This window comes from Haemaphysalis longicornis, unplaced genomic scaffold (assembly GCF_048455015.1).
Source record: "Haemaphysalis longicornis isolate Haplotype H1 unplaced genomic scaffold, Haemaphysalis longicornis Haplotype H1 scaffold_2, whole genome shotgun sequence".
NCBI classification, from domain to species: Eukaryota; Metazoa; Arthropoda; class Arachnida; order Ixodida; family Ixodidae; genus Haemaphysalis; species Haemaphysalis longicornis.
The window spans coordinates 51,084,043-51,105,634 of NW_027526295.1; the positions used below are offsets into that span (position 1 = coordinate 51,084,043).

A 21,592-nucleotide genomic window follows, 5' to 3' on the forward strand; every position below is an offset into this window, starting at 1 on the left:
CCAATTCCAGGGAGGGGTATCTGCCCTGAGAGAGCTCCTCTTATGAACGGCCTTTCTGTGTTGAATCGCCCCTGTACAACTTTCTTTTCATTTACATTAGGACTCAACCCGTCCTCCTCCTCAACGTGTGCTTTACTTCAATACACACATGCTTGCCGTTGACAGGACTGCTTCTATACAAGGCGTGGCTGTTTTGTATGGACGTGTACTGGGTTTGACGCTGCGAATATCTGATTGTAAGGTTTAAAGCGCCATAGCTACACCTGAACGCCGTAGAGGAGGGCCCCAGGTTAACTTTGACCATCTGAGAATCTTTAACGTGCGTCGAAAACTCCAAACACGGGCATTTCACCTCCATTCGAATAGCGGCTGCCACAGCCAGGAATCAAACCCAAGTCCCGCGGCTTGGCACTGCAAATAACTTCAAGTAAAGTATTACCCGTGACAACAGCTTATCATACATGTTTGATACTGCGTGTATGGCCAGCTTGGTTTTCCAACCGTCACGCATTTCAGAATAGGCACTCGAATTGAGAAGTGTCGGTTCTCGACTTTTTCATTGACAGAAGCAGTGCAACACGTGTTCCCAAGGGCACATTGTTGCTTTGAAATACAAGGCCCAATTATTTCGAAGTTACAGAGGTAGAACAGACTACATGGGTTTGGGAGAAGTCCTGGGGGCAGGCAAAATTGTATTTTGTAGCACGCTTGCAGCAGTCAGAAAGGCCGTTCGGACGGCCACAGCCTGCTGTGCCAGACCCCTGCAAATTAAGTTTAATCTTTATACCTATATATTAGGCGTTCTACCATGCACTAGAACCTACTCTGAACCAGGAACGCAGCTCTTGTACTATATCTGAAAATTTACAATATGCAAAGTTATCTAGCTTTGGCCCCAGCGAGTGCACTGCGTTATCACTGTTCAAAGGATAAGCCTCACACACAGAGTCGAAGGGGATCAGATAACAGGCCTCTCTTCGTGTCAGGTAGATGGCACTGTTAAGTGAACTCACGGTGGCATTCCGTAAAACAGGGCGTTTGCACCGGGCATCACGAAAATTCTATCTCGCGGCTCTATTCAGGCTCTGCGGCACAGGATAATGCTGATAAACGAGTCTGGCGCAATAGGGGCGGTTCAGCGCAGGATAGCGCAGGATAAACAAGTTTGGCGGCGCAGCTGTTCTATCCCAGGATGTGAGCACCTTTCCCAAAGCAGTACAAATTTACTGCCCACTTCCACAAAGAACCAATTATAATTCCTGCAAGCCGATCCCTAGAAATGTATCAAAGGTCCCTGGCTACAAAACTTATCACTGCAGTCAAATTAGAACTACAATTCTGCTTTGTTGCAACTTAAATGCCTTTGTTAGAAGAAGAGAATCGCATAACATACGAAACATGTCCAACCACCACCATCGTTCCTCATCGTCCTCTCCTAGAAACATCTGGGCTCACTTCTTTGTCGCCGCGGTAATAAAGTTTCAACACTTCCTCATACAAACCATCCCCAAAAGAGCCCTGCCCCCAACGCACCGTCTTATTCTGGTATCCTGGAGGCAGCGTGACATTGCCGCCGGATTCAACGAACTTCTCCAGCTCTTCTTGGCTGGAGAACGGCGGCATGAGCGGTGCCTGCGTCGTTGCAACCGAGGCATTGGAAGCCGTAGCTGTGACATAAGCCGTAGTATTGTCAGACGGCTGCGGCGAAGGCGGCACAACGGTGACGTTACTCGATGCGTTGCTGTCCGGCGTAGCCAACGCCACCGGCGGAACGGTGGTGTTTGTCGAAACAGCAACGAGCGTGGCTACGGTCGGCTTGGATTGCTCGGCCGACTTGACTGTGGTCGGCTTGGTGGGGGCCTTCTTGAGCTCGCCCGTCGGCTTCTTGGTGCTTGTGACGTCCCTGGCGTCGTTGCGCCTGACGCGGTGCAGTGACACAATGTTCTCTGGCGAAAGCCTGACCACGTTGCCGTCTGCCACATCGTAGGACACACCTGCGAGGTGAGGGGAGGACAGTGAGTGCACACAGCTCTTTAAACTGCAGCACCAAACAGGGGACCGCATTTCAAAGGTTATGAAAACAAAACACAAAGGACATTGTACTAGCGCTGAAAGATGAGACACGGGAAAGATACCCACAATACGAAAGCTAGATATCAACTGTTGCACATCAACAGGTGCCGTCTAGCATTTGTCCTGCATATACCTTTCCTGTGCTTCGTCTTTCAGCGCTAATACAATGTCCTCACTATCAAGTAACCAACTAGCCCAACTTTCTGTCCTTAAAGGGACCCTGCAACACTTTTTGTGCAGTGCAAGTAAACCTGCGCGACATTTCGATTACACTGCAGGAATACCTGAGCCAAACATTACACGCGCACATGAAGCGGTAAGCGCACAAATGGCTGTGAAAGACGCGGAAAAACCAATGTGCCCTCTTGGATTCTCCTCACTATGCACCCCTGGCATGGCCTAAACGATGTCATTGCAGCCATGGCTGTCCTATTGGCTGTCGCTGGTCAACTTCACGGCATGTTTCTCGCATTTCCAGTGACGATCCACCGTCGTCGGCACCATGTACCAACCTCTTCTAGCCTGAACCTGTACGCATACTTTTGGTGTTTTGTTTGTGTTTTGAGTGCACGCAGAGTTTTAGTGATGGACTCAATACTCCCCTTTCAACGAGATCACTCGACAACAAGCGTTTATTGCTTCAAAAACGCCCTACCTGCCTGCGCGCGCGCGCTTGCGAGCAGACAGCCATGCCTGCTTTTTTGCGACACCAGACCGCAAATAGGCCCCTCCACGTAGCAGAGAAAAGGAGAAAACTCCCCGGCATGTGATATATCAAAGGCGGCTGAACAGAACGCCGCGAGCCGCCCCCTTCTCCAGGAGAGAGCGTGCAGCTTTCGTCACGTTGTCCGCGGTCGAGTTGAGAGGGAATAATTATGTGCAATTTCTCATCACGCGTAGTCTCGGTGATAGTGAACGGATGTTCATAATTCTTGAGGGAGGAGATTGCTAGGAAAATAGATTTTATCCCAAAAGACATTTTGAGTAGTCGAAGGTAAGTGTTGCAGGGTCCCTTTAACAAAATACACCCTCGTTCAAATTCAAAGGACTAGCATTGGATAGCTTGCTGATCTCCATTCCAACACCAAAAGTAATTTTTTTGAGACTCGGGATAAGATTTCAAAATAACGGGAAATTTTCTGTATTCCCCATTACATGATGTCAGCAGTAATACAACACAGGAATACTAAAAACAGAGTACCCAGCGCGTTAACTGACATCTAGCAGTCAAGCAATATGACCAAATGGGACTAGAAACACCCCTACAATCGCGCAACCATGCTTCTTGGCAATGGCTTTGGTTGGCACGACATATTTCCTTTGATGGCACAAACAAGTCCTTGTGATGTCCTCAGGACCCTGCGAGAAAATGGCTGGTGGGTCGTTGCTGCTTTGTCTGTTTTCCTAAATGTTTAGCCTAGTTGTACAAAGTTTGCATTAAGATTGGCTTCGCTGTTCTGGGCGAATGTGGTAAGCCTTCATGGTTCATTTGAGTACAATCCTGTTTGCTTATTACATAAGTGGCCCATTGAAGGACAATAAATGGGTAAGACAACAAACGGGGCAATAAACACTCATGTGTGTTTCTCGTTCCAATGCTATGCGAGCAAAGATTTACATTAATAAAAGCAGTGCAAAGGACGGGACATGAGTGAAAACAGACAGGGACGGGCGCGCTGCCCTGTCTGTTTTCACTCGTGTCCCGTCCTTTGCACTGTTTTTATTAATGAATTCCTACCGACTCGCTGAGCTTTGCACTCTCGTTCAAAGATTTACAGTCGACTCAATGATTCAAAATCCCTTGATTGGAAGTGATGTTCTGGTCCCGACAATTTTACATACAATTCAGTTGAAGAAATTGCTCGATCATTCCAAGTTAAAACCCATCACACAGGTTAATTGGAAGTTCTTTCAAATAAAAAGCACAGCGGTGACTGTCATTACTCGACAAAATTCAAAATTACACGCACGAACCTTATTTCAGGCTTCAAAAACCCCACTTTTTTCTAAGCGGGACACCACTCTTGGCCAAACATTTTTAGCCTTCAAATACATTACATTAAAATGCATGCAAAGAGTACTGGACACAGCACGACAGAGCACTGGGTTGCCTGTGTTACTAGGCACGTCAGAGCACGTCATGGTCTTTTTCAACGGTCTGTGCAATCAGTCCACAACATTGAAACTTGCGGGGTGCGCGACGCCTGCACGGTTAGGAAAGCCAAATGAGCACGTTCAAGCCGGTCTTGTAGGATTACTGATAAAGTGTCGCAGAGCCTGTCGCACTTATCAAAGCGACAGCTTGATGCAAGACCTGACCGGAAGGGCACGAAGCGGCAGCAAAAACAGGACGACACACAGGAAGGCAGAAGCAAGTGGTTGCAAAATCCCATTGAGTTAACTGACGAAGCGCCTCAGTGGAAAACAACCGCGCAAGTCGAGTGCAAATGAGGCCCTTTAGCTATGCCACCATGATCATCAAATTGAAGGGAGGCCCGAGCAACTGTCCCTTTGTGCTGCAAAGCAAAATGTATGGGCAGTGGTGTGGGAACACAAAAGCAGTGGGTTCCTGCTGTAGACACTAATACTACAAGTGCGACCCGACAATGCTCGCTGAAGCTTTTATTACAATCCGGCCTGTCTAGGCCCAACGGAACTTTTATCGGCAGCTTCCGCCAGCAGCTCGCAACAGTGAAAGCTTCAAAGAAATGTTTTTACAATGTCCAGCATGGCTACCTGAATCAATTCTCAAATACAGTCATCTGCAAAACTCCCCCCTTTGGGCACCATCACCAACTGTGCTTGCTGAAGGGTGTCACCCAATGGCTGAAGGGTGTCACCCAATGGCTCCCGTCAACAATCGCTGCTGTACGTAAGCATCTTGCTTTTCCAAGAAAGCGAGTAAGTAGAAAGCAAGCAAGTAGAAAGCAAGAAAGCACAAATAACTTGCTTGTGCCCGCTACGAAAGACAGAGTAATTGTTGGTTTTCTGTGGACTCTTCCAAAGAGGTGACAGCAAAGTGATCTGTGGACTCTCTCAAGGAAGTGACTCCCTATGTTCATCTCCACTCCTCGCAGAATTTCTTCAGGCACGAAGTGGCTTTTCATTAAAGGGGCTATGAAGTCAAATGACAACCTTAAAATTAAGTAACCGGCCTTTATTAACGCACTCAACTCCATTCTGGCCATAAAAGAAGTTTCTTAACTGAAAAAAAAAAAATGCAAGAAACCTTGAAAACTTCAAATTTTGTGCTACAGTGACGCCATGGAGAGAAGCGACGCAAAAGAGGCCGGTACAAAAAAACTGCATGCTAGCGTTGAAGTGATGCAATCAAGTGGAACTAGAGGCCCCATTGGCATACCTGCCAACCTAGCAGCATGCAATTTCAGGAGACCGCACCGTCGGGGGGGGGTTGGGGGGGGGGGTAGTTAGTTATTACGGAATCACTGAGACTGGAGACCGACATCAGAAAGGCAAGGGTGTTTATTTTGAGTTGCTTTGTTCTTGCATAATAAAAAAAAACTCTACTCTTGGTTCTTGTAGCCGAGAGCACCAAACTTCTTTACTTGTGAACGGAAACTTTTCCCTCCCCTCCTTTCGGTACGGTAAGGAGTGCACCTCGCGGCCGGCCTGTGTACTCTATAAACAACATACCGGCACCGTCCAGATGTGCGGTGCATGCGGTACTATAGTGCTTAGAATATACTTAGCGGTACTCAACGGTATGGTTACAAGGAACTATATGATGGCGAGTGCTCCTCTACAGCACCGCAACTGTTACAGCAGGGAAGACTTACGTTCGTGCGTGAATAAAGAAAAACTGACCTCTGGGCTGTGGTGGCCACTTTTCAGGAGATTCAAGATAGCATTCATATAATCGGGAGATGTGGTAAAAACTCGGGAGTCTTCCAGACAATTCAGGAGAGTTGGCAGGCATGCACTGGTGTCATCGTTATGAGGACAAAGCAGTCTTTAGTTATGCTGACTCGCAGCGCTCGGCATGCCATGCCACACACCGTCGGCCGTCTCAGCGAAGAATCTTGTGCGATATCGTTGCATCCTTTTAGAGGTTGGAGGACAGGCCCCACAGGCATTGTAATAAAGCTGCTCTGATGCCATCACTACAGGAATACGAGATCCGCGAACATACAGCCCAAAGTACGTCCAAGCTGACCTGTCCAACGGACATAGCAATACGCAGCGTCACCGTCATAGTCAAAATAACCAGTGTTTGGTCAATTTGAAAACTGCCAAGTTAATTTCGGAACATCTAGATAGATACACAGTGTTACTAACTCGTTCGTCCAACCTTGCTCACAAGCCAATACCAACAAATTTATGGTGGCTAGGATGCTAACACAGAAGTGCATTTTCTCCAACCAACACCTTTTTAAAAGAAATAGGGAAAATGGTGAAACAGCAGTTTTCACCACCGCAGGGAAAAAGCAAATCAGCCATAGCATAAAACCATAAAAATAAATCATCATTTTGAGAAGTACTATGAAGTAGCACTCTAAAGAACAAGAAGCATCATGCTAATTGTATACGCCTCGAGCTTTGCGATCACTGCGCCGCCTGCCGCCGCTTCTCCGCGGAGTTGACGGGATTAGCGCTGCGCGGCCCATAGGGGTTCATGCAGTGTTTGGGTTCTCTGTCACTTCTTTTTGCCCTTCGAAGCGCTAAAAAAACTTGTTATGGTGACGTCTGTAAGTAAACAGTACGTTTAGGTCACTTCAAAAGCCGCTGCGTGTTGGTAGGGTGCTCAAACACCAACAATAGCTATTCTCCTTCTCGGCCGCTGTTACGGGCGTCGGCGAATTGCAGCAGCATACCACCAATGTCACCTCCGAATACGTCCGGCACAAGTGAATTTTATTGTCGCCTCGTTTATACCTGATACTGGCACAATGAGAGGTGTGTTTTGTTTTGTAGCGCGGACAACGAATGCGGCCTCGTTACGAATATATGCGTCGTAGAAAAATATATTTCGGGGATGCGATTACCCAATACCTGATAATAACTTGTGCTTTTTACAAGAATATAAGCCACGCGAAAATGTTAAGCATATTCCAAGGTTCTGCGTCGTGAAAGATGTGCACTCATGCCTTATAGCAAGAACCAAGAAAAGTGAATTAAACCACTGAAAAATTAATGGTCTGCAAGTCCGGAAGAAACAAAATAGCTCGTACAGAAATGAAAAAAAAAAAAAAAAAAAAAACTCAGTGCAGCTTCGTAAATGCTAAAGACGTTCGTATAAACTTAAGCCGGGTAGGACTTACGAAACCAACTAGTGTGCGAAATGCACCGATATTTCACGAGGCATGGGGAGGGGGGAGGGAAGGGGGACGCTTACGTATCGTTGTGTACGATTGCGGAGCGCAATCAAGGAAAGAACGTTTTAGTAATCAGACATACAAGTTACTCGTTCACGTCAGTCTAGTTTTTAGACTTCAACTAACAGCTGATCCCTCGGCGAACGCATTTTTTGAGGTATACAAACTCAAAACTTATAAAAGGTGTCGTTAGAAGAGTGGGATATCTGATAAGGCCTTCTGATTTCCGTTTGTGCTAGATGCTGCAGGCTCCCTCCGTCATATGACTAAGCTTCGAAGAAACATTTAGTCGCGAACGGGCATTACGGTAGAAGCCCTTCTCCGGCTTGCTCGCGGAGGATATATGTAACATATATGAATGTTTGCGGGCGCTCAGCTCACGACAAGACGCCCCAGCATTTTTTTTTGTCGTGCGCTGATCCCGGGTATAATTTTGGATTATCCATCACACTTATTTCGTAGAATGTTCGTGAAATTTATGTCCAGGGTAGTGATCAATATCTGAAGTATGATATTGGCAAGCATAACTTCTGTCAGGTATGAGCGCTCCACTAGGTTATATAAGCGCACAAAACTGATTTACATCGTAGTGTATAGCCATGGCATGACCATCTGGGGATATTATGCTTACGGAGACACTGTTAGTAAATTTCAGGGCAGTGGAATCACAATCATCTCCATATGCATATCCCGGTTTCGCGACGCCGACCTGTGACGCACACTTGGCGCTTGTACAGACCGAATGTACCAGACTAAGAACGCTTCACACACATTTACACTTTCGTAAACACACCAGATTTGCGAACAGAGTGACTGCTCCACATAAATATGTATTTCCAATGCCTACAAACGGCAAATCTCAGTCGTGAACGGGCCCCGAATGCAACGGTGACAGTAGGGAGCGGGTGGGCGACTCCCGCGGCTGCTTTCGAAACGGGCCGCTAGGGGGATTTCAGTGGCGCCCCTACAGGCCGCGCTCGAGGCGTATACCGTAAAAAAATGCCAATAAAATTTGACATTACATTTAATGCCCAGCCCATAACAACAAAAAAAAATGTTTGTTTTTATGAGCAGACCCCGCCCACAAGATATCCCCAAAAAGGCATACTGCTTCGTTATTCCATGTGTACAAGCACGACACGATTGTTTCGAAATCCAGGGTAGGAGCTCCATGAGCTTTGGAACAAGCCTGCGCTGGCATGCTTCTTCACACGAGCTAGTTAGCATCGGCTTCGTGGCCGCATGTGCGCGTATGAGGCAAAGGTCACCGCATGCAAGACCCCAGCACTTTCACTTTGTCTACCCCGCACTGGTTTTGGTCTCTTACGGGGTGCTTTCAGCTACAACTAAATCTTCCAGAAGTAATTGTACATAGTACAATACGGAACAAGTGCTCATCTTGGTGCTTCACATTCCATGTAACCGCGCCAATGTTTCAAACAACTTCCATTGTCTTTTCAGCAACAACTCAAAAAAAAAAAAAAAAACAACGACGGAGAACAAGTACCAAAACTAAGTGGGCACGGAGGCAGTCTACACAGCACGGCTTAAACTTCTCACCTTCACGCTTGTTGGAGCCTAGTACCACCTCATTTTATGTCGAGAAAACTGCCAATCGTTTACTGTTGCTCCCATGCCCTAGAAAATTGTGTGAAACTACCACCAATTCTTTTTTTCCGTAGTGCTATTGCGGTTATGGTTGGGGGATTGGAAAAACTGATTGCAGTCCTGCAACATCTCATCACAGTGTAATCATTCTCAAAGTAACCTAAAAATCACCAGGGCAACCATCGAACAAACTTATTGGTATTACCAGAGTCCTTCAATGCTTTACTGGTCACGAAACTGCTCCGTAACTCAATGGGAGAGCTTCATATGCTGCGTTTGGCCGCCGCGCGGTGGCGCCACCCTCTCACTGAGGTCACTCCTCGGGCGGCGTTGCGCTGGCTCGAACGGCGGAGCCGCGGCGAGTTGTGTTTGTTTTGTGCGAAAAAAAAATGTAACGTGCATTTCGCGCTCTTGTGATGCAACTTAAGTAGTGCAACGACGATGCCCAACATGTGTTGCGTCCTGGGATGTCGTTCCTTACAACAATACCACAGAAAATGTTTCCTTGTTCTCTTGACCGAGCGACGGGGAGCTGCGTGAGAAATGGAGGCGCGCAATTCCAAAGCAAGCAACGCGAGATTTCAGCTTCGATTACAAATGTATGACAATGTGAGGAAATGCACTGTGTGTGAGAATGGAAAAAGCTGACAATGTGAGGAAATGTACTGTGTGTGAGAATGGAAAAAGCAATGTACCCTTTTGAGAGCATCGTGGACCTAGAATTGTAGAAGGCTAACTTAAAATCGGATTTTTGTCATATCAGTCAGGTTGTAGCGGTGCTTTATTACCTGTTTGCAATCTTGTATTATGTTGGGCTCAGCTCGCGTGTAAAAAAGCTGTGGGACGTCCTTGTGCTTTTACTTTTCATATTTCCGTGAATTCTCCCTTATGGTTCGTTTTGTTTGTTTTGTAACCGCGCGTGGCCGATTCCAGTTTTTTATCTGGCGTTTCAACCCGTTTGCTCTTTTTATCGTACGTCCCGTCGGACAATATTGTTTGATATGGAAAGGGTGCCACCTTGTTGCTAACTTGATTTTTTGTTTCTTCGACAATATTCTCGATCATATTTCCATGTATCTGAAATTAATAACGTTCCGAGAGTAATGCATGCATAACAAACGCCGTGCAGCTCGCTTTATTGACATTCATCTGTGCACATAACACTCCGGACTGCTTCTTCGACGTTTTTGTTTCATTCTAGTCTTCTGTAGAACAGGAGCTCGCTAGCTGGCTGCGTTCAGAAAAGCTTTGCGTCGTTCTTGGCTACGTGGCAATAGTTTGTTTCCTCCGTGTGCTCCACATCGCAGCACTAAAAAATAAATTTTTGTCCGCTGGACCATGCTCTTTTGTCTCCCTTCGTAACATTGAATTTTTGATGCGTGTGATAAAATCAGTTTTATTGTTCTGTTTTCGCTTCCTGTTTTTGCAAGGATTGCAAAGCGTGGAAGCGGAAAGACACATGGTGCAACATATATCTTTTTGTGTTTTGATCCTTCGCGTTTCTGCAGCGTTTTTAGATGTTCTCAAGTATGTACCCACTCATAGAGACGACAATACTATTGGGCTATCTCTTTTAGTGTTCTATGCATTCCAGAGCAATCAACGGATTCATTAAGCGTAGTCTGAACGACGCGTACTTGGTTTCTTTCATTTTTTTTATTGTATCATCGATAGGCCCGCAGCAGTCCGTGACTACGCACCTACCGTATGTGTGGTATTTGCAACTTTTGCTTTAAGAAAAGAAGAAATAGAGATTTAAAAATCCGAAAACACGACGGCACAGCGCTTGAGCCAGAGCACGCAGAAGCCGTTGCCGTTCGCGGCCGAAGTCTACGGTAATTTACTACGAAAAATAAAACCCCATTGAAGGCAGGTGATGACTGGACTATTCATCGCTAACTACTACGAAAAAAAAAACACACTTAATCAGCGCGCAGACACCAAAAGCAGCGAGCGTTTGCACGCCAAGAGCAGGCCAATACGCCGCGAAAGCGGCGGCTGGATGACCTTCGTGCGGCGGTGGCGCCTGTAGTGGCGCGCGCAGTCCCTATATGAAACGAGCGCCGAAGTTTCGTGACCAGTAAAGCATTGAAGGATTCTGGTATTACTACATACCTCCCCCCCTTTTTTTTTCAATGCGCTTAATGATGTTATCAACATTTTTTGCATGTGTTAGACGCCCTTAACAATTCCCTGGGAACATGTTCTGTTTCTTCTTTAACCCAGCTTGTCAGGCAGACAATAGATCAATGCAAACAACCCCCAACATTCTTTACCTTGTGCTCCCTTCTAGACCAGGTTACATTTCCAGTATTGCACGCTTACCGGACTGTATCGTTCACTGTATGCTATGGTTTTACACAGACTTTTCACGTCGGAAATCTATAAACAGAATGAAAATGATTGGGCATTGTGAAAGAGGCGATTTCGGAGCCATCAAAAAAGAATTATGTGGTTTTCTTTACACCACTCTCGCAGATTTCAACTGTCGCTCTGTACAAAATAACTGGCACATTTTTGGTGATTGAATTAATTAAGCGGTAAGCACGTTCCCATGTGCACTTCAAGTAGTCTCAATATTAACGTGCTATGGTATTCGGACTATTTCTAGTGCCTATGTGAAAATGGTGTTCGCGTAAATTAGCCAGGTTATCCCCTAGCATTTGTTCACTGGCCTTGCAAGGCGTCATTAAAAAATTACATCAACACCCCTACAAATGCTTAGGATACCTTTTTGATTATTGCATTGCTATCAATGATAGTGACTCATAAAAAGTTTTGATGCATTATAAACCCAACAAACAATGGCGAAAATCTAAAACTTTCTGACACACATGTCAATGGCAGGCTCTCAGAACACTGATATGCATGCCAACAAGTATGATTGCAGCTGCGTTTCTGGCCACACACTTTGCAAGCTGCAAATGTGAAGCCATGCTTCGTAAGACGGCCATTTTGTTGCAGTCAAAAGACAAAGTTAACCGGGAGAATCGCGAAGCATTCGCCATATGTTTGGAGTGCTCATGGGGGTGTGCTAGCTCCCCTTGCACTACGCTCACCAACCCTCAGAAGCTGTTTTTGGAAGAATCTCTGGGAATGCAGCACTTGCCACTGGCATGACCTATCAATTGCTTGATGTCCTTTTCCTCCAATCACATTCCGTTTGCTTTACATTTCTTGTAAATATGTTGTAACATCATTTGTTCTAAAAACAGTTGTCAGTGCATGGTCTTTACAGCAAGTGCTTGTTTTTTTTTTTTTTATTGCAAAGCAGTATATGTCTAACCCCCTCCCATTTTAATTCCGGTGAAGCCGATTTACACCACTTTCACAACTGTTATTCCCCTGCAGCAGGGTTTGTAGTTGGGCAAATTGGTACATAACATTAACAAAACAGCGCGAAGCACGGGACAAAGGGAAGACGAAGACTACACAAGCGCTGACTATCAACTGTTTATTTGAAAGCAAAGAACGAAATATATAGGCGAAATGTTATCAAAGAGTAGCCGCACGCATGATCAGTGAATGAATTAGGCTATTTGCTAACAGAGGGAAAGTCACAATCAATGGAGGACGCTATCTTGACAAGTATGATTTTTTTTTTCCAGGAGAGCTACTGAAGGGTTGCTTACACACGAGGTTCCTCTTTTGTGTATCGCAAACGCTTCACAAATTTCGCGCGTGCGCTGACCCTTGTATCTTCATAAGATACTACATTTGTCGAACTGTGGTGTACATCGGCAGGCCTTGACGTGTTGGGCAAGCATGCTGCCCGTGCCGGTCTTCAGTGTGTTGGCATGCTCCCTTAACCTGTCGTTGATGCACCGCCCGGTTTGTCCCACGTACGACTTGCCACAAGGCACCAAGGGGATCTCGTAGACCACCGCGTCCTGGCATTCGACAAAGGGCTTGGTGTGATTTACCTGGCATCCTTTCTCCGCTGCTTGATCTACATTCACTCTCCTGAAGAGCCCGCCCAGTTTGAAAAACTGTTCGACATTTTTCAACAGTGTATTGCGACTTCGACCTCACTAAGGAAGAGCCCGAGGGTGAGAAGCTACAATTCCTCGACCTTTGTTTTAAACTGAGCCCTGAACACCTGTATTGGACATATTCCCCGCATTCGAAGAAAAACCTGCTCCCGTACTCGTCAGCTCATTCTAAGGTTGTGAAGCGGGGGGTCGCCACGTCCGTTATGAAGAATGCACTGGTCCGGTCTTGCAGACACACCGTTCTGACGAGTTTCACCGTGCAAGTCCAGCGTCTTTCTGCGCCGGATTCCCTGATCACCTTCTTAGCAGCATAGCCATAAAACTTTTGAGCGACACGAGGAAGATGGCCACACCGGAAACGCCGCAAGAAAGCCGCAAGAAAAAAGCAGTAATTCCATACATTCATGGTGTCAGCCACAAACAAGATAGTAGGACGGTCGGGTGTACAGCTGCTGCTTTCTGCCCCCAACAAACTGGGCGGGCTCTGCAGGAGAGTGAATGTAGATCAAGCAGCGGAGAAAGGATGCCAGGTAAATCACACCAAGCCCTTTGTCGAATGCCAGGACGCGTGGTCTACAAGATCCCCTTGGTGCCTTGTGGCAAGTCGTACGTGGGACAAACCGGGCGGTGCATCACCGACAGGTTAAGGGAGCATGCCAACACACTGAAGACCGGCACAGGCAGCATGCTTGCCCAACACGTCAAGGCTTGCCGATTTACACCACAGTTCAACAAATGTAGTATCTTACGAAGATACAAGGGTCAGCGCACGCGCGAAATTTGTGAAGCGTTTGCGATACACAAAAGAGGAACCTCGTGTGTAAGCACCCCTTCAGTAGCTCTCCTGGAAAACCAGTTATGATAATTTAAAACCTTAGCTAAGAATGGCGCAAAATAACTGTTCGTTTAGCTCTTTCAAACTATCATCACACTGATAGCATAATGTTCATGAAATGTAGCCTTCAACTGCCAACTTTTATCTTCTTGCCATACAATTTTCTGTTTTTTTTTGCCATGACTAACGTATACCCAAAGGGGTACGTGGCGACAGGCTGTTTCTGGCTATCTGCAGCTCCACCTTAGCAAGCTTAAGCTGCCCGACCCATACCTTGTTTTCGGAATTCTACGGCTGTTGTCCCCTACCCAAAGGATCGCAATAGAAGAGGGTGCATGGCATGTAGTGTAGATGTACTTTTTTTGCTCCCTCCCTCAGGATAAGCTTTTGGAGTTGTTACAAAGCTGCATCTTTGACAACAATGATGGGGTAGTGCTCAGGAACAGGACCGGGATATCCGTTGAGGCATTCATGGAACTGCTGGCATTTTATCCGAGTCCCACACATGTGGGTTGGGAAGGACAACTGTTTGTCCGAAAGTCGAGCGCTTGCATTGGAGCAGGTGTTGCACCTGTGCCAAGTGATATCCTCTTGAGTGACTTGGACAGGAGTCCAGACCGGAACCCAAGCGATTTGCACGAGAAGGTGTATTGCTATGTTGATGATTGCGTTACCTTTACAGAGAAGCATAGATTTGATGATAGAAGGCTCAGTACCTTGGAGTCCTTGAAAAGAACGGGTGTGGTTTGTCTTTTACGCCCCAAGTGCCGGTGAATGCACAAATCCATTTTTTGGATTTAACACTATTTTCTACCCGGGCATGTTTGCTAAACCTATGTGCCTTTCACACGCCAAATCGTTGGAATATAGCTTGGGGCACTCTCAGTTGGTACAAAAAGTACCAAATTCCGAAATCAGGCCTGCAATGTGCCTTGCAAAAGTCCTGCTCCCAGGCAGCTTGATTCTTTCAGCAAACACAAAGGCTCGAGGCGGCGCGTTACCCAGCCAGTGAGTTGGTTACCATCAGCCAGTTCAATAAAAAAAAGGGGTTAAACAAAATGAGGAACCACCAAAGAGGGTCAGAATGAAGGAAAAAGAAAGGAGTTTGCACTAATCCCCTACGTGCACCGGTTATTCCATTGGTTGAGGAGTGTCACTCACAGGTATGGTATTCATACGGTCTTCTCAGCCCCAAATAAACTTTCTCGAGTGTCTGTCCCACCATTACGAAGCGACGGCGGGGGACCACAAGTGAAGCAGGTGGCAGACAAAGCGCAATGTGTCTTGTTCAGTGCCGGCGGGGGGTTGCCCACTGCCTACCCCATCATGTGGTAGGGTGTATGTGGGCCACACTGGTCAATGCCTCAACACGCGCCTGCAGAAGCACAGGAACACACTCCTCAAGGAGGACAACAGTGTGCATACATTCGTGCACTGTGGCCCGTGCAGATGCGACCCATGCTTCGGTGACAATGAGGGGGTTTTTCAACGCAACGACCTGCTCACCCGCAAGGTAGTAGAGGCGTTTCACGTGGCAAGGAACAGCCAGGTGTATCAGCCGGGCCTCTACCAGGATGGCAGAGAGAGAGCTTGACTTTTTGGTTAGTGCCGTATAATTATACACGCACCCTTGTCACTTGTATTTCCGTATTCGTGTGCTTGCCATTAAGCACAAAGGAATGCGCACTGTGTGAGTTGTAATCTTCGTGTATCTATATACAGGATTCTTGCTGGTTTGTATGGCGAAAATTCAAGGGTTTTCAAGGACTTTCAAGGCTCTTCGTATGATTTTTCAAGGATTACATTATCTTTGAGAGAAACAGGGAAGGGAAGAGGTAGACCTGAAATGATGAGAATTAACCAAAAAGTGGGAACACTGATGGCGCCAATGCTTCAATTGTTTCGAGACAATGGCCCTAGTTGAAATGATGGCTCCAGCGATGCTTCTTTTTTCATCATTTCTCGCCATTGTTTATTACAGTAACACATATAAGCACTTTAAGTGAGCTACAAAATGCAAACTTTTTGTTTGCTAAAGAAGATCAGCCAAGGAACATTCACTCAGGGCTTAGGTTACTTCATGCTGGTTTCATGCTTATTAAAACGTACAATTTAAGAAATTCAAGGATTTTCAAGAGTCCGTAAAAATTCCAGGACATTCAATGCCTTGAAAACAAGCTCTTCAAATTCGAGGGTTTTCAAGGTTTTCAAGGGCCCGCGTGAACCCTGTTATATATATGTTCTTCCTGGGGATAAAAATTTGAGTTGTTAGTCAGCACGCGTCCTGTCACCCTTTTTTGTAAGTCTGTCATCTTTGCGCTGTTTGCACAATACAAACCCGTACTAACTTGCCCTGTTTGCAGTCCTTCTGCACTGTATGATTACAGGCTGCCTCGTTATTTTCCCCCATCACGTTCCACATAGTACTAGCCAATTTCGTATCCATCACAGTCACTTCGTTATCTTAATACTTACCTAATAATGTGCCAGCTATAGTAGTGCTTTTAAAAGCCATTTCTGCGTCATCTTCTAAAGCCATTCGCTGCATTTGCCATTAGTTTGTTCATTTTATGTAACCACTCCCCACTCGAATGCTTTACGAAACAAAAGTAACTGGCACAAACAAACAATACTGCACGGTAACCGGAAAATACAAGTAGCATTGGAGAAACAAATGCGATGAAGGAAGCAGGGCCTCAGCAATAGCTTGGCACAGCAGCCAGCTTGCAACGCGGAGCCCCAAAAGGGGGAAAAAACTGCCACAGTGTGGTCCTTTCCGTTTCTTTTCCCCTCAATCGGTGGACATTGCCTGTTTTGTTTTCTTTCATGCTGCTTAATTGTAGAGGGCAACACTAACTGCAACGGTTTCATTTTTGTGAAACTCTTATTTCAGCCCACAAAGGAATGAATATGAATAGTGTGGTCAAGTTAATGGTAAAAGCAAATACCCAACCAGTGGTTGCAGGGCAGAGGCTATCCAGAATACCAAAACAAACAGGTGGCTTGTTTTCCCTCTCTCTCTCTCTCTCTCTCTCTCTCTCTCTCTCTCTCTCTCTCTCTCTCTCTCTCTCTCTCTCTCTCTCTCTCTCTCTCTCTCCCCCCCCCCAAAGAAAAACGGCACTACAGGGCACCACTCCACGTTGTGGGAATACCTAAAGCTTTCCAATGAATGAAAACACCTTCCCTATCACAGCACTCTCTAAAATAAACGTTATGTCACACGTAGTTTTATGATATTTGTTTTGTGGGTCCTGCAATAAGTACTTACACAGCACTGTAAAAACATTTCTTATGAACTCTTCTTAAATGCTAACGATCTTTTTTTCGCTTGTCACTCACTCAACAAGGTCAGGCCATTTGTGTTGTGCAGCCTTGCCGGCACCCATACTCGGATTGACATTTCAAACACAACTTTTGTTTTTACATTTGTGCATTTGTTTGGTGCCTTGAAACCCTGATGTGTTCTTCAAGATGGTGCTTCAAGCTACTTGGCATCAATTAACTATTGAATATAGTGACATCCCTGCCCTGAACTTTTTAGTAGTGCAACATTATTACTAAAAGGCCCCTTTTGCAGTTATTGATCACATTTCGGCTCCTTACACTGCTGTCTGCTTTCTCCGGCTAATTGCGAAGTAAACTAAACACCTTAATTGAGAGTAGGCGGCAGCTAATGATATGACTGAACATTCCCAATATCTGCCGTTAGCACTATGCTCCAAAGTGTGTTCCTCCAGCCAGAAATTTACCAAAGCCCTTTACAGCTTCCCCTAAATTGCTCAACAGCATACACAATTGTTAAATTAAGTACACACCTCCATTAGGTGATAATTAGCTTTTGTGATGCCACTTCTCCTAACCTGTGACGTTATTTCTTAAAGGCAAAAGAGCACACAAAAATTACAACGGCATTGGACACAAAAAAAAACCAAGCCATTCTGAATTAAAAAGAAAATACGAACATGTAATTCTTCAACAACAAAATCGAATTAAAGCTAAGAAAGGTAAAACCAAAGGAGAAATGTTTTAGTGTTCAAGTTGCATACAGATTTGGGGTAGTTGCAAGGATAATTAGAGTACACTAGCAAAAAATTGAAAGCTATACTGTTTTTAGCTACACTGTGTTTATGCTCCTTAAAAAAATTACTTTTACATACAAAACAACCCCTTTTGGCTTCGTAGGCCGCAGTAGCGTTGACACACGCAGGTATCCCCGCAAAATAATTAAAGCAGCGAAACTTCTTTCTAAAACAGGCTAGCAAACAAAACTTCTCCCCGTGGCAAGGCGTGCCTTCGGTAGGCTAAAAAAAAAAAAAATAAACGTTCAGCCTCTATGAGCTCACCGGGCATGCAGTTCCTGTTCGGTACGACATTCCCCTTTATTGCAGCCAAAGCGACAGCTGGTAAATGGGGCAATGTAATTATCTGTTATGGGGGGGCACACACTATCGGAAGCCGTGTGTCAGAGGGCACTGTCACAAATATGGTCACAAGTCCCATTTCTCTCTCTCTCTCTCTCTCTCTCCCTCCCCCTCCACCCCCCCCCCCCAAAAAAAAAAAAAAAGAACGGCACTACAGGGCACCACTCCAAGTTGTGGGAATACCTAAAGCTGTCCAATGAATGAAAACACCTCTTTCACGGCACCCAAACAACAACTGCGCTTATTTCCCACGCTCCGTAAAACAGCCGTTTCGCCATCACGCAAGCGTCCTTCCCCTCCCATTTATATTGCCACCGGAGGCAATAAAGCCAGCTTGCTCGACAGCGCTGTCAAGAGTCCCCACGCCCCGTTTTACTACTGCCCGCAGCAGCGCAGTTCTCTTTCCAGGAAGACAGGCCCGGGTAAGTCCAGGCCCGTACCTCTTCGCGTGGACCCATTGTTTCAGGCAATGACAGCCGAGTCCTCGTGCCTTGTCAGTGACAGGAAACACGGCGCTTGGATCACGGGGCATCACGTGCACGACACGTCTGCACCCTTGGCAGAGCAAGCCCCCTTTCACTGGCCTTCTTTTCAGCTGTACACGCGTACAGGTGTAGCTGACATCAAATTTGTTCGGCACTTGAGTACTAGACTTAAATTTTGAGGGTGTAACCTACCGACAATACACCTGGGCTATAAGCAGTCTTGGGCAGTAACTAGTTACTAGTAATGCGGTAACAGTAACTACCATTACAGTTACTTCCTTTTACGTTAAAGGCCGACGTACAGTTTGTGCTTTCTACCTTTTCAGACCTTTTTCTCTCAACCTTTTCCCTTTCCACAACATGGCTCCCCTCGCAGTTTAGGAGAGGAAATCGCTTAGAGTGTGGAGGGTTATCTTTCCCGCAGAAGACTGAGGTGGGAGGTAGGAAGAAAAAAGGAAGAAATTGGAAATTACAAGGTCTCAGATGCCAAACCTGAGAAATAACTCATCCTAAGTTACAATGAGTTTTAAAAATAAATTCCCCGACACCAAGGGTGCGTCAACAGAAATGTTGACACAACAAAATCAGGCGTATACGACGATTCTTGGTGCTGGCCTCCACTGAGCACCCTTTTAGGGTCTTCGTCGAAGTTTCTGCCACGTACAATTTTGAGTACCCGCACGGCATACGCTTATACGAAATAAACTCTATCATTTGTTTCGTGATCTATTACTTCGTTTTATACAGTAACAGAAAAGTAACATTACTTTTCACAATAATTGTAACTGCAACAAAGTTACTTTTTTGGCTTTGGCAACTGTAACTAACATTGTTACTTTTTACTAGCAACGTGCCCATGACTGGCTATAAGGCACATAGCAGTGAAGCGGTCCGGATTAATTTTGACCGCCTGGGGATTTTAACGCGCGCCGAAATCTTGGCACATGGGTGCTCTCACTTCTTGCCTCCATCTCAAAAGCAGCCTGCAGCTGGGTGCAAACTCGCATCCTTGGGCTCAGCAGCACAACGCCTTAGCCACTGAGCCACCACAGCAGGCGGCACATGAATACTAAACGTGATTTGTTAATTTAAATGAAAGAGCAACAATATATGAATGTGTGCTGAAATATTGCTAATTTGCTCCCTTCCCATTGACGTACACACGAACACAGGGTTGGATTTTCTAGGTGTATATAAATTCTAACATTTTTTAAAGGATGCTAAAGAGTGTTTTCATTTTACACAAGTTCCAAGTCACGTACAACTTTTTTTTTTTTCAATCAAGCAGAATACCCAAAAACTTGTGTTCCTTCTTCAGTAGCATGACTACAAATTCCATGCTGCTTCAGAAATAAGACATGCGTCTTGTCGGAATTAAATCGTTCTTGTTTGCCCATTTCGCAATACCGTTAACAGCTAGCTATAGTTGCCATTCACAAATAGACAGGTTACTGACTGGGAAAACTGATCGTCTACATAAACGTAGCAAAAAATTGTAGGTTGCAGTGCTTTCCAAGTAATGAAGCTTGTATGCAGCTAAATACTCCACCCTGGGGAATGCCGTTTTGTTGTGTATACATTCTACATAGTGCTGCCACAACCCTTACCCAAATCCTCCTATTTAGCAGATGCCTTTCCAACGCGTTGAGCCGATTCCCAGAAACTAAAATCCAAATTTTGCAGGTTTAACACCCCAAAGCCACACCTGGACTATGAGGCTTAACATAGTGGAGAGCTCTAGGTTAATTTTGACCGCCCCTACAAACGGGCATTGTCACTTTTTGCGTCCATCTGAAATGAGGCCACCATGGATATCAATTCCATTTCCTTAAGTCTCCTTACGGTGCCATAGGCCATCGGACACCGAGTTCCGATGATTTCAAACATCCCGCAAAAGCTAAAAACGGCGCTTGGCAGACAACAAACGCCATCTCGCGTAATAATTGACAACTTATTTTTCGACTTTATTATGTTTTGTTGATATTTCGCGTGCAGAGACCGCGCCAAGAGTGAAATTTGAACCCGCGATAGTGGCGAGTTGTGTAAAAACGGCGTCCGCTGTATTTAGCCTGTATTTATAAACAAAACGGGCTTCCTATCCGATGACTGCGGCTTTACACATTGATGTGTAGGGTCTGGACAAGATACGGTGGGGATATTTTGCCAAATGCGCCGCGTCATATTGCGTTATCACCTTCATGATAGCCTGGCACTCGTGTCAGATTACCGCTACGGAGCGATGCGCGACACTTCTCAAGAGCACTGGATTTTTTAGATGCAGAGCATCTGATTCACTCGCCTTGTCCCTCCGGCGTCGGCGTCATCAGCGTTGTCCGCCCCTCCCCCATTCTCTTCGCCGCGCCAGCTGCGCTCTCCGCCGCTCACCCCCTCTCCTCTCCGATAGCGAACATTCTCTCGCGAGGGGCATTGGATTGGATTCGATTGGATTGGCTTGGATTAAAGTGGATTGTGATGCGTCATAGCCGCGGCAGACGCGCTGGGGCCGGCGCATGTGCAGTACTCTCTATTCCGTGGTTTCCTCTCCTTCGGGCGCGCTGCGCATATAACCGGTGTGCCGTTCTCCGGCGAAGCAACATCCACGCTTGGCTCAAACACCTAGAGTCCACGCCGCTTTACAAGTACACCAACATCGTCATCGACTGGGACCGGCTTACGCAGTCCCCTCAACATTATGCGCGCTATAAAATGCGGTCGCTCCGCCGCTCCGCCTATGCGTCGCATCTACACAGGGGTTCCTGCGAGGGGAGGTGGGAGTTTTTTTTTTTCTGGTTTTTTACCACTAAAGTGACAAGGATTTTGCGTCAGAACACAAAAAAGTGTGCTT

General features: G+C 46.0%; 1 protein-coding gene across 1 annotated transcript in view; it reads right to left on the bottom strand.

Annotated features, from left to right (window-relative positions):
- Positions 1–21,592, bottom strand: part of LOC144168881 (plexin domain-containing protein 1-like) — a 78,434-nt gene that overhangs the window by 47,816 nt on the left and 9,026 nt on the right. Inside the window, exon 2 of the mRNA XM_077697873.1 lies at positions 1,534–1,994. Within this exon, the coding sequence (XP_077553999.1) occupies positions 1,534–1,994 (461 nt within the window). The remainder of the gene's footprint in view (positions 1–1,533; positions 1,995–21,592) is intronic.